Source organism: Camelus ferus, chromosome 32 (assembly GCF_009834535.1).
Source record: "Camelus ferus isolate YT-003-E chromosome 32, BCGSAC_Cfer_1.0, whole genome shotgun sequence".
In the NCBI taxonomy this organism is placed as follows: Eukaryota; Metazoa; Chordata; class Mammalia; order Artiodactyla; family Camelidae; genus Camelus; species Camelus ferus.
In genome coordinates this window covers 18,774,199-18,787,794 of record NC_045727.1, presented here as the reverse complement: position 1 = coordinate 18,787,794, position 13,596 = coordinate 18,774,199, and the positions used below count along the sequence as shown (strand labels likewise).

At 55.5% G+C, this 13,596-nt stretch overlaps 1 protein-coding gene across 3 annotated transcripts in view; it reads right to left on the bottom strand.

Moving 5' to 3' along the window:
* Nucleotides 1-9,102: 9,102 nt before the first annotated feature.
* Nucleotides 9,103-13,596, bottom strand: part of FAM222A (family with sequence similarity 222 member A) — a 53,917-nt gene continuing 49,423 nt past the window's right edge. For all 3 annotated transcript variants that reach the window (XM_032471398.1, XM_032471399.1, XM_032471397.1), the window contains one exon: nucleotides 9,103-11,632. In XM_032471398.1, coding sequence (XP_032327289.1) covers nucleotides 10,344-11,632 — 1,289 coding nt within the window. In that variant the 3' untranslated portion in view covers nucleotides 9,103-10,343. The remainder of the gene's footprint in view (nucleotides 11,633-13,596) is intronic.

Sequence of the window (13,596 nt, the reverse complement as noted above, 5' to 3'; positions counted from 1 at the left end):
CTGTGCCAGCGGGGGGAGGACAGCTGCTGGGGAGGGCCAGAGCCGAGGTGGGGATGACAGCCCTGGAAATGGGTGAGCCATCAAGTGTCAGCAACGGGGGGATGGTGAGGGTGACAGTGGCCTTAGAAAGGACAGTGGTGGCAACTGGAATGGTGACAGTGCTTGTGGAGCCTGGGGTGGGGACGGGACCACGTGCCATCGGAGTTGTGAATGTGAGCTGGAGCTGAAGGCTGACCTGCTTCCCTTTCGAGGGCAGCCATTCTCCCCAGGGTCACACCCCACTGCTGATCAAGCCCCCTGGGCAAGAGGAAGGACCCCACAGACACCGCATCCTGCTGCTCCACGCCTGGAGCGGAGGAACCTGCAGTCAGCTGAAGTTGCCCTCTGACCTCCCAGGTCCCTGCTCGGACGAGGTCTGAGGTCCCCTCTGAAGCTTGAGTTGACCAGAGTTTGGGTCTCTGAGGACCGGGCCAAGGGCAGCTTCAGTGGGAGAAGCACAGGGCATGGGGTCTGCAGACGTGGGCCTGCACTGTTGGCCCAGACTGTGGGTCACTTTACTCCTCTGGGCCTCCAAGTCCCCGTCTGCCGGAAGGGTGAGACTCAGTTACTTGAGGGACTGGAGTCTATTCAGCAATATGAGAACCAAGCCGACATGAATTGTGTTACCACTGAGGGTGGCTGGGGGGCGCCAACCTTCCCATGGACCCATTCTTTCCATCTCCCTCTACGTTGCCTTCCAGGGGCTGGTGGGTTCTCCTTGTGGTCCAAGAATGACCCAACTCCTCCCAGGGATGCAGGCTTCCTCATTCCAACCCAACACACACACACATACACACAGATGGTCCTCACCCAGCATTCTCAAAGGAGGTCCCAAGAGCCATTCTGATTGGACGGACTGGGGTCACATGTCATGCCTGAGCCAATCCCATGACTGGGGGTTGGGATGCCCTCCCTGGCTGAGCCAAGCCTTCTGGGTAGTGGTGGGTAGGTCCTAAATGTTGAGCCTCAGTGTCCTCATCTGTAAAATGGGGCACAGCTTTTTGTGAAGATCAAGTAGTTCCCTGGGCTTTTCAAAGAAGAGAGGATTGTGGTTGTAGTGTTTGTATAGTTATGTGCTTGGGGCAGCAAGTCACGGAGAACTTGAAGGAAAGAATGTTTATTGTCTCAGCAGGAAGTCTCAAGTTAGGGAGGGCAGGAAAGCTGGTGAATTCAGTCTCTGTGATTCATGAAGGGTTCAGCCAGCTCCTTTATCCCTCCAAGCATTTATCAGGTACTGAAGGTACTAAGCTAGGCACCACCCACCAGGTGTGCTGGCTTTTTCTTCACACGGGCTTCCATCAAAGACACAAGATGGCGCCACCATATCAGGCATTGCATCCAGAGGAAGCAGGAGAGATGGTTCTTCCTGGGTCTCTTTTAATGGGAGAGGAAACCTTTCCTTGAAGTCCCCCAGCCAACCTCCCTTCTTGTATTATTGGCCAGAATTGTGTCACGTGTCCCATGCTTCAGCCAATCAGCAGGCAGGAAGCAGCAATTGCCCTAAAGAAGAAGAAGGCAATATGGAGGAAGGTAGTTTCCCCAGCCTGGTCTGAGGTGTGTGGGCAAGGAGGGTGGGGAAACCAGGATTTCCTAGGCGGCCGGTAACAGCTTTTCCCAGATGCCCACCCTCCCCTCCATCTTTCTAGTTGGAGGGTGGGCAACACTATCACGGAAAATGGCAGTGACTCATTCTGGGGCTGTAAAGAGATTGTTTCTCTAGGGGCATATGGGATGGGCTGGCCCATAAGATCAAAACACCCTTTCAGCTCAAAAAGACTCAATCGATTATTGAGGTGAATGCCTCATTCACTGATTTTTTAAAAATCATGCAATAATTATAGGCTATGAATTTTCCTCTGAGGACATTTTTAGCGAAATACATAGTAACTTCTTCTACCGTGATTTTCTAAATATTTGATGGTTTGTGTGTTCTTCAATAATTCAAAAGTAGTTTAGGTGGGGATTTAAAGTATTTTGAAGTCGTTGAGATTTCGTTTGTTCCTGTAAGACCTTAAAGATGACCTTTCCCATTGTCCTTCAGCGTATAGGACATGTACTGTTGGTATGCCAAAATATTTCCAGGGGACATACTGGACATAGAATTACTTAGAGGAAAACAGCCTTCCGACGGGTCTCAGTTTGATGCTTCTGGAATTTTAATACCGTTCCAATACTTGCTAATCTCTCTTTAATGGAGAAAAACCTCAGGCTCAGAATCTCTGAAAGGCAAAGCTAGAACCAGGGATGGGGTTAGCTTCTCGTGGATCACAGGGACTGAGGATGGAGAGGGGCAGTTCCTGAGGAAAGTTGGAATGTTGATACCTGTGCTAGACTGTGTTGGCCCTGTGATGGCCCTGACCCCTCCTTTAGCCATTCCTTTGCAGTATAGCTTTGTCTTTCCACGGTGGGCAAAGCATGACTTTGCACCCCTGGGGTTGGCCATGTGACTTTTTTTTGGCGGGGGGTAATTAGATTTTTTTTTAGTGGAGGTACTGGGGATTGAAGCCAGGACCTCGAGCATGCTAAGCATGCACTCTACCACTGAGCTATACCCTCCCCCCACCATGTGACTTGTTTTAACCAATGGGATGTTAGCGGACATGCCCAAGCCACCCCCCAAGAGGAGGATGAGAGACCCGTGGAGCAGAGCTACATCATCCCAGACAAGCCTCGCTGAGATCAGCTGCAGATGCGTGACCCCCAAAAGTTTCTTGTATGCCACTGAGTTTTTGTGATTTTTTTTTTCACGTGCAGGCATCAATTTTGTGGCAATAGCTAATGGGTACAGACAATAGAAGAAAGTAAACAGAACCTGGTCAGGCCAAAAAGACTGAATGTCCCCTGCACTCCATGTTGTAGATGAGGAAACAGAGGCTCAGAGACAGGAAACCTCTTGCCCCAGGGCATCTGGCTTGTAAGTGATAGAGGCAGAATTTGAACCCAAGCATTCTACCCACCAGACCCCATCGTGGAGAGAAAACACTCTGACCCCTGGGGGGTGAGAGGTGATAAGGCCAGGTCACTTCTGCAATGAGCAAAGACCCTGGCTGTCGCCCGCCACTTTGGCTGAGCCCCTGGGACTGTCTCCTTGAGACACCCTTTCCTTGTGAACATACCCCTAAACTTCATTCCAAGAAGGATTTCTTATTATGTGCATGTATGTGTATTTAATAATGATAAAGCACTTGTATGTCATATTTGACAGCAGGGCTTTTTTCATCCCAAGTTTAAAGCACTACTGGGAAATAATTAGTGCTACCAGAGTCAAAAACAATGGGATCCCATCAGAAAAGACAGTCTCAGAAACTCTCGGATCTTAATTGAACAATTACCTCTTATGCCTATGAATAGCTCATTATTACATGCCCTGTTATTATTAGCTGTTATTATTGTTTTAGATGAATGCTGGGGATTTTTTTTTTAATCAAAAGCCATTTTCAACCATACTGTTCATCTCCCCGCCGCCTCCCCCTGCGCCGCGTACTCATGCTTCTGACATTTCTGAATGTAATAATGTTGTAGTCAGCAGTCGATCTCTACACCTCGCCTGGATAACGGTGTCTTCTGATCACTTGGGTTGTTTGGACGGGGTGGTTAGTTACTCCAGGGCTCTCTTCATACTGTTACTAATTTTCGACTCCCTGGTGAAAGCATTTGCATGAGAATCCAGCACTTCCTGTCTTTTATTTTTTAGGAATCCAAAGTCATCCGGGACAAAGTGATCCTTGTTCACCCCAAGCTTTTGAGACAGAAACAAAAGGAGATGGTGGTGATGGAACCAGAGGACAGGATAGAGGGGGCAGTGGGGCAGGGATGTAGGGCGGGAGGCTGGGTCAGGAGAGGCCAGGCTGGGAGTCTTGTGTTCTCAGAGGGAAGCACAGAAAGGAGGGAACAAATGGACACACATAAAGCATCTGCCATGTTTTCGGTGCTGTGCTCAGTATTTGGTATTCATATTTCAGGAACCATGTGGGAGCTTATATACTGTTATGAATGCCTCTCCAGAAGTTGTGACTCTCTTCCTGATTCACAGTACCTCATTTTGTTCAGGGTACTCCACTCTGCTTCATGGGCTTCCCTGGGCCAACTACTGTGACTCTCTTTGCCTTACTAGGTACTAGTGTAGGAGTAGCCTTGGGAACAAGTTCTGACCCATGAGACAAAAGGAGAAGTCAGCTGCAGGAGAAGGAGTTCTGGGGAAATAAGAGAAATATAAGAAACACTGTCTTCTCTTTTGCTGGGCACTTTCAGGTCTGGGTGTGATGCCTGGAGCAGCAGCAGCCATTTTGTGACCATGAAGGGGCCTGGTGGAACAGAAAGACGAAAAGGATGTGGGTCCTTGATGATACCATTGTGCTATTGAATTAACCAACTTTGGAGCCACTTCACCTTAAGGCTTCTTATAATTATTTGAGATCATTTTTTTTTTCATTTATGCCAGTGAGTCAGAGTTTCCTATTACTCTGCCAAAATCATGAAGATACCAGAACAAAATTTTCTGCCTATTTTACAGATGAAGAAAGTGAGACCCAGTGAAGTAAACGCACTTGCCTGGATGGGGTGGAGTCAGGATTTGAACTCACTGTCTTAGGAGGAGGCGCCTGTTTGGGGCAGGGATCGGGGGCGGTGGCAGGATTTTTTTTTTTTTTTTTTTTAAAGCAATCTGGCCTTTACACAGCATGGGCACATTCTGTTTCTCCACAGCAATAGGCTGTGATGGCTTCTAACAGCTGAAGTTGGGTGGACCTGGGACTCAAACCCAAGCAGGTCCCCATACCCCAGCTCAGAGTCCTCTTGCAGCTCAAGGTATTCAGTGACAGCAGAGACTCTCCCTTGCTCTTAGCCCCCCTCAGTTTGGGCTGCACCCACTGGGTCCCACAGATTCGTTGGTGGGGTGGCTGATCCTGGAGATCCGCCACCAGGGGCTGCTGTAGTCACACCCACGAGAGGAAGCCTGAGGGAAACTTGGAACCTGGGGACCAGGGTGGGAGGAGCCCCTGGGTGAGCTCCCAGTTAGGTGTGTCTTGAGGCTGTAAGGCTCGGGGAAACCCCACCACCACCACTCGCCACCCTCACAAGGAGAAAAAGAGATCTGTATCTGCCTCTGAAGTCTAAGGCCTAGTGGCTGTGTGCCCTCAGGCAAGTTGCCTCCCTTCTCTGAACCTCACTTTTCTTATCAAAAGAGGGGGATCACCTGTACTTCTCAAATGAGGGCTTCCTCTCTCTCCCTGGGGGGCTTCCCCCTCCTCTGGGCCTAGCTCTACATGGTAGACAAAAGACCAGGTAGGACGTGAGGCCCAGTGACTCCAGGTCCGGGTTGGAATCCAGTTCTTGCTCTGCTGCAAACTCATTAGGAGCCTTTATATTGCAACTGGGGAAACCAAAGCCCAGTGAGGAGAAGGGACATACTCAGTTTCCCCAGGTGCAACCCAAGAGGTAGGACTCAGTCTTTCCTGAAGTCTGGCTTATACTTTGGGATGTTAACAGATAGAAATAAAAACTTAGGTGATGGAAAAAGCTAGAGATAGAAATAAAAACTTAGGTGATGGAAAAAGCTAGGGAAATGCTGAGTTAAAGCTGGAAGGCTATCTTGCCTGCAGGACTTTTCAGAGCCTTTAATGTGCTTATGTGATTTGTGCATCTCAAGATGATGGTGGGGAGGAGGAGATAGACATCTGTTTTCCAAACTATTTTGACATAGAAACCCACTTTCCAACGTGAAAACCAGCTAGAACAGGCGATGACAGAAATAATACACCTAACAGAACAGGTAGTGTTCTGTTCTGCCCAGTGGATTTGACTACCCGTCTCCTACGTTTAACCGCACATGGTAAGTGCTTTGTAATATTAGTATCACTTTACAGTTGAGAAATAGGTGGCTCAAAGAGGGGCAGTCACATGCCAAAGGCCAGCATCAGGACTGGACCCACTGGGCCCCACTGCACTCAGGGGGTTCCACTCACAAGACTGATTTGCCCTGTCATCCTGATCACACATCACCTGATGCCGTCCTCGTCCTTCAAGTGCCATCACTCCCTTTGACAGTGGCTCAGAGAACTGGAAATGAGGCTCAGAGTGGCCACGCAAGTCACCCAGGGCCACACCTGGAGCCTATAGGAGACTGAGGCCAGTTTTCCTGCCTCCCTCACCACCATCCTGCCGCTCTTTGGCGAGCTGGTGATAGTGGTGATTTAAACAAACAAACAAACAAACAAACAAAAAAACACCGGGTTCGCCCACCTTCCAGCGGCCCGTGAAGGGGGCCGGGTGGAGATCCCGTGGGCCCTTTAAGAGCCGCCCGGAAGTGCAGGCGCAGTGGAGGCGCAGGCGCACGTGGAGTCCCAGCTGCAGCTCAGAGCTGCGCGGTGCGGGTTCGAGATCGCTTCTTCCAGGCAAGGCAGGGGTCGAAATGGGAGCGGGATCTAAAGGCTGGGATAAGTCAAGAAAACACGGAGCCACCCTGGAAAGGTGAGTTTCCCCACATGGTTCCCGCTCCACTCGAAAGTTTGCTGAAACCCTCCCGCCCTCTGGTGCCTGTGGAACATGCGTTGATCTTCCAGTGGTTGTTATGACAGAAAATGGGAGTAATAGACGCCGCCCTGGGCCAGCCACACGTGGCTACCGTTTTGGGCAGCTCGGCTCTAACGGGGATGCACTCAAGACAGCTACATGGACAGCAAGAGGATCCTAGTGTCCGAATGAAGAGAGGATTGCAGTTTGGGTCGGGGAGGGGGCTGGGTGGATGGTAGTTTCTCCCCTCTGCCTCCTTCATCCAGCGTGAAGTCCCCGCAGCGCCGGCTGTGGGAACCGAGTCTGGGCCTATGTTCTGGAGCCAAATAGGCCATATTTGGGGGTTGGTGGTGGTTTTATTTAGTCTCTGCATAGCACAGCACTGAAGAGCTTGGATTTTGAGTTAGAAGGCCTAAGTTCTACCCCAGCGGCTTCTCTGATCTCCATTCTCAGCTGTGTGACCTTGGGCAAAGTGGCCTTCACTGAGCCTTGCTGGTCTCGTCTGTGACGTGGGAACGTGCACGTTTTATCACACACACCTGAACCCTTGTGAGGCCTCAGCCCCACCTGGCACTGAGCCTGGTGGCCAGTCCGCCTACAGTAACTGGGCTGTTGGTAATTGTAGCGGTGATAACGTAGTTGTTATCACCTGCGCTGCTCTTCCAACGAGGTAATCAAAGGTGAGCCTATAAAGGGCAGGGTGCCGCGTGCCAGAATGATGAGGCTGGAGGGCTCTTTGGATCAGCTAGCTCAGCTCCCAGGGAGAAGAAACCAGCCAAGGCACCCAGGGAGCTGGCGCTAGGACCCCAGCTGGGTCCTGGGGCCAAGCCTGGACTGGCTGTGCCTCGTGTCCCCACCTGCCCCGCTTGCAGAGGGTGAGGAGGTTTCCCAGGATAGGGGGCAGGTCCTCAGCCCGGATCTACAGATGTGAGGGACCTGGCCTAGAGGGTGGCTCCAGTCTTCTTTGTCCCCTCTCTTGAGGTCCCAGGGTGGATGGGCCTGGCAGTGCGCCCAGGCCTGGGAAAGCTGGGTCACCCACAGTTGCAGCAGCCGATCCACTGCCCCGCCCTGCCCCTCTCCCAGGTACCCACACTGTGCTTTAGCCTCCATGGAGTCCATCTCTGGTTCTGGTGCTGCCTCCCTTGGGGATGGACGGGTTCAGAGTCAAGGTAGCAATGGTTTTGGACTTGGGAGGATTTGGACCCACATCTAGCTCCAGAGCCTGGGTTGCCCCGCAGGTGTGCTTCACTGATGCTTGAGGGCGGAGGGTCTGGAGTTGGCCTGGCGCAGGGGGTGGGGCTTGACGCCAGAACCTGGCTCCTTGTGGCCGTTTCTCAGATTCTTTGTGTCCTCATCTATAAACTGGGGGTGGTTTTATTGCATACCTGAGAGGGATGTTGCCAGACTCATGTGAGGTCAGAAGAGCACTTTGTCAACTGCCGTTTACATCCTACTTGTGATAACTCCCAGAGGTCTTCCACATGGCGTGGAGCTTCCTGGCTTGTCACCCAGTGGGACCCCGCTCCTGCTCTCCAGTGCCTGGGGGATAGGTTTGGTTCACTGACCCAGCTCAGAGGGGTCTGGATCTCACCCTGGACACAGCCTTTTCCTCTTGGAGGCTCTAGGTGCTGCCAGGCTCAGGGGCCTGGCCTTAGGGAGGTGGGTGTTCCCACTGCAAAGTCACAGTGCAGGGTGTCCCCTCTGTCCCTCTTCCACCCTGAACCTCACCACACCAGGCATCTGGACGGGGCTCCATGCATGGGAGGGGAAGCCTAAATTAGACTGGGGGCTCCCCCAGGTGCCCCCCTGTCCAGATGCTGCACTGGCAGACCAGGTGGAGGTAGGACGTGAGGAAGAGTCTATGCTGTGGGGTTTGAACCCGACTTTCCAGAGACTTGGCTGTGTGACCTCAGGCAGGTTGCTTCCCATCTCTGAGCCTCAGCTTCCTCCAGAACACGCCCTGTTTTGCAAAGCAGTGGCAAGGCTCCATCAAAATGCCGTGTATAGGAAAAGGCCCCAGCACACAATAAGCGCCTGATAAATGCGGAACATCCTGGGACAAGGATGGTCTCTTGGGCATCCCCGGGCGCCAGGGCACAGGGTGGGTGTGTGCTGGGGCTGGCCAGGGAGATGGCCACTGCCCAGCCACTTTGGCCTGTCCCCAGCCACAGTGCCTCCAGGGAAACATGGAGCGTGCCAGGCACACAGGTAGAACTGGGGAGGAATTTAGCGATGCTGGGATGCCAGCCCCAGACCGCCTCTGGACTACTCAGGGGATGAGCCAAAGGGACCTGGGCTCAGTTCTGCCTCAGCTGATCTGTGGACCCATCACTGGCCTGACCCATAATCAGGGTAGATGACAGTGTGCACTTGGAAAGAGCTGGAGGAGTCGATGGAACATCGCATACAAAGTGGCCCGGCACAGGAGGGGCCGGGGGCTCCTGGCCGGCCTGGTCGGCAGGGGAGGAGACAGCGCATTTCACTCCTAAGGGGAGGAAGGAAGAACTAACGAAAACAAGAGCTACAAAACAATCCCACAGCTGAGACACCATCTGTGTTTTTCTTTTTTTTTCTTTCTCTTCGTTTTTAAAACAATATAGTGCAGACCGCACTTCTCACAGTAGAATATAATGGTCAATTTTAGTATAAAAAAAAAACATTCTCAGAGATTTGTAAATGCACTTAGTGCTTGAACAAGGCCTTGGAGAGATACAGTACCGCTTTCCGGAGTGCCAGAGGGGCCGGGACCTGGGGAAATCGGGCCTTGGGGACTTAATGAGGGGACCCCTGCCTGCCTTACCCCCCAAATGGTGTGGGGCAGGCCTTGGAGGGTGGCTTGCAGGAAGGGAGCTGGATTGGATCTCCCAGTTAGAACCAGCAGGTTGCCCTCTCGCTGGTTCCTAGGAGAACCCCTGGAGGAAGCAGTGGGTGGTCCCTCTGGCATGGTTAGCCCCTGTGGTGCCTTTGTGCGAATAGGTACATGGTGCCCCTTCCTCAAGATTCAGAAAATTGCTGCAATAAATATACAAGTCTAGGATGCGAGTGGTGTCTCCTTGGATGAGTTGCCCTTGTGCAGTCCACAGCCTGCACAACTGTGTCCAGCAGCCCTGTAAGATGTATGGGAGGGAAGGGGGAAAGTGGTAGTCCAGGGTTGGGAGAATGGAGATGGGATTCTGTGTTGGGAAAGAATGGTGGGGAAGGGGAAGGAGAGTCTCGGAGAGGAGGAGCAGGGGGGCCGGTAGTCCCGGAGCCTCTATCAGAGTGGTCTGCACCTGGATTGGGCAGTGGGGGACACTGTGGGCCCAGTGACTTATAAGCCCCCTCTGCTCTTTTTCGGGGAGACTGGGGAGCTCGTGGAGGGAGGAGCTGTCTAACCCCAGGGGCTGCTCTAGCCCACCCTGACTCTAGACCGTCACATTTCCTCCTGGATCTCACTGTGGCCCGAGCCCCTCTCCTGGAGAGCCAGAAAGAACCATTCCTGTTTTTAAGTGGTTTCTCTCTCCCTGCCTCTGCCAGCTTGGATGGAGGAAGGCGTGGACGTCGGCAGCTGCCTTGGGCCCTCCCCGTATCCTGGGGCAGCGGATGGGGGAGAGGGGCCCTGGTGAGTGAGGCCACCCTGTCACTCCCCTTCTGGCAGCCACATGGCAGCAACCAGCCTGGCTTCCCTGTGGGCATCCATGGGCACTCGGACACAGGGAGGGGCTGGCCCTCCCTGCGTGTCACCCACCCTGTTCTGCGGCCTGCCTCCCCCCTTGGCTCCCTGTCCGTCTGTCTGTGCATCTGCCAGGCAGGCCTTATCTGTAGACGGGCAGGCGGATGTGGGCGTGCTGGTGGTCGAGCAGCCGGGGCACAGCCACCGTCTCGTAGCCCTTGCCCAGCATCTGCTCCTTGATGCAGGGCGGCCGGATGTCATTGATGAGATACTCCAGTGACTGCAGGCTGCTGCTCAGCACGGCCGTGTTGCACACGCTCTTGCTGGGCAGGCCCGAGAGGGTCTCCACCGGGGGCCCTGCCAGCTCCCGGGCTGCCCCCGGCCCCAGCTCAGTCACCGCCACTGCTGCCGCCGCCGCCGGGTTGTAGCAGTCGCTGGTGGGGGTCACCAGCACGCTGTTCCAGGGGGCGGTGAAGTACTGGCCCACGGTGAAGCTGGCGGGCAGCCCCACGCCGCAGTTGAGGGGCGACCCGCTGGCCCGCTCATACACCCGCCCCCCACAGGCCTCGGGGGACTTGCTGGCCACTGCACCACCGCCGCTGTAGGCCCGCAGTGGCTGGGGTGGTGGCGGGGGCGGCTTCTGTGGCCACAGCAGGTAATCCAGGCCACTGTCCGCGAACCCTGCGGGCTTGGTGGCCCCAGCCAACGTCAAGGCTGAAGTGCTTCCCTGGCCCAGCTCGGCGCCCTTCCGGCAGTCGGGCAGGCCGGCGGTGGCCGAGTAGGCCATGCTGGGGAAGCTGGGGACCGGGCCGTGCTTGGCCGGGCTGGGGTGGGGGACGGCTACGGCCTGGCAGGCAGCAGGTGCGGCACCCGGGGCCTGGCACTGCTGGTTGAGCTGGTAGAGGATGCTGTGGATGGAGGGCAGGTTGGAAGGCGGCAGGGGCAGGCCGCGGCCAGGCAGGGGGATGACGGAGGCGGCGGTGGCAGCGGCCGTGGGCAGGCCAGGTGGCGGGGCGGGTGCCTCGGGCGGCTTCGGGTAGGCCAAGGGCCCCAGAGTGCTGGGCGCTGGGTAGGGCGCGATGCCCACCTGCACGGTGGCCGGCGACAGCTTGGTCCGCTTGCCCTCGGCGCTCTTGAGCACGCTTTTGGCGGGCCCGGTGGGAGCGGCTACGCTGGAGGAGGAGACGGCAGCCTTGACGATGGCCAGCAGGCCCTGGTAGCCGGCCGTGTGCTGCGGGTAGGGGCTGTAGCGCTGGCCGCTGGTGTCATAGCCGTTGACAGTGCGGCCAAGGTGCTTGTGCTGGGGCACGCGGATGTTGGTGGGGAAGATCTTGATGGAGAGCGGGCTGTTGGCCACCTTCTCGGCGTAGGCATCCAGCTCGGCCGGGCTCGGGTAGCGGGAGGAATGCATGGAGCTGGCCGCCGTCTCGCCTGCGGGGACGAAGCACAGGTGAGAGCTGACCCTGCGACCCGGGGAGGCCCCGAGCCACGCCCCGCACTGCTCCCTGTAAGGACTCACCAGCCGCCCCTCCCTCCCTGTTTTCTCCATCCAGTCACGTGCTCCTTCAGTCACTCCTAAATTTTTAAGCTTTGGATCAAAGTGTAAAAGTACAAAAGGAAACTGCACACATCACAAGCGTGGTGCATTCTCACAAGCATACTCATATAACACCTCAGTCAAGGGAGGGCTAGTGCCAGGCCCCGGAGGGTGGCAGTGGCGGCGGCCGTAGGCAGACCGGGTGGCAGGGCAGGCGCCTCGGGCGGGTTGGGCCCCCTCACAGTCCCTAACCACACCAAGTGAATGGCCCTCCTGACTTCTTTTTTTAGCAGAGGGGGTGCAGTAATTAGGTTTATTTATTTATAGAGGAGGTACTGGGGACTGAACTCAGGACCTCGTGCATGCTAAGCATGTGCTTTTGCCCCTCGAGCTATACCCTCCCCCCACCCCGACTTCTGCCAGTGTGGACTGGTAAGCCTGGCCTTAGCGTGGGTGAGCTGGAATCCTGCAGGACGTGCTCATTTGCACCGTGGGGTCTCCCCCACTTAAGGTTACATTTCGAGAGTCACCCGGGGGGTTGTGGGGGCGGCACCTGCTCTGTCTCATCGCTGCGTGATGTTCGAGTGTGACTGTATCACAGTTTACTTGTCTTTCCTACTGTCGATGGCATTTGGGCCATTTCTGGTTTGGGGCTGATGCAAACACTGCTGTGGCCCCTGAGGAACATATTCAGCGAGTCCTGCCGGCTGGGAATACGCCCGGGAGTGGAATTGCTGGGACACAGGGGAGGAGAGAACGTTCAGCTTCAGGAGAAAATGGGCAACAGTTTGCCAAAGAGACTGTGCGGGCTGCACTCCCCCCCGCAGGGCACGGGAGTTCCAGGGCTCTGCACCCTGTCTGCGTGGTGCCGCCTTCCCCCGCAACACCACGCTGGGGGGGTGTTCCTTCCTGCCCCCTTTCCCTCGTCCTCTCGGTGCCTCCCTCTCCTCATCTGTGAAATGGGGTGATGATGACCCGTGACCCTGTGGACGGTTCAGTGAGTGCTCTGTGGACAGAGCCCAGCACGGGCCTGGCGCCGGTGGGGGGTGGGTTGCTGCTGTCGGCCTTCATCCTGGTGCTCACAGTCCCTCGTTCAGCCAGCAGGCAACTGAGAAGGAGGGATCCTGTCCCGGCTGGCTGCCCATCCCCTCCCTGAGTCTATCACCTGCAAGACCAGCGTGGCGGCTGCTGCCTGTTTTGTGAGCCGTCAGCACATCAGCTGAATGGTGCACTTTGTGTGACGGGTTGACTGTCCCCGCTGTCAGTGGGCAAGCTGGCCCCTGCCATGCGGGAGGTGGGTCACTGGTGGGTAGACCCCCTTCTCCCATCCAAAGCCCCTCTCTGGTCCTGAGACAGACAGTCCTCAGTGCTGCCCGGGACCGACTCTGGGGCAGGGGTGGGGGGTCAGGGAGGGGAGCAGGGGGCTTGCATGAGGCAGATGGAAAGAGCCTGAGCTCTGGAGCAGCAGCCTGGGTGGAGTCCTGCCCGGCTGTGGGGCTGTGTGGCCCTGGGCGAATTGTTGGCGGGGCTGAGCCTCAGTTTCCCCGCCTATGGAATGGGGATAATGACTGTGCCAGGTCTGCAGGGTGGCCTGGGGGCCCAGCAGGGGCTGAGGTGCACAAAAGGTGCTGGGAGATTGTGGCCTGGCTGGACCTTTCTTTAGGCAAGGAGGACCCTACCAGGTCTCACGGTGCACTGCCTTCCTCCCCACCTTGTAGGCACCCCAGCACCCAACAGTGACTCCTTAGGAACTTTGGGGGGTGGGGGCCTCACTACTCTGAGCCTCAGTTTCCTTATCTGTAAAATGGGGTTATGCTGCTGCTAACACCACCCCCAGGGGGGCTGTGAGGGTCTAACA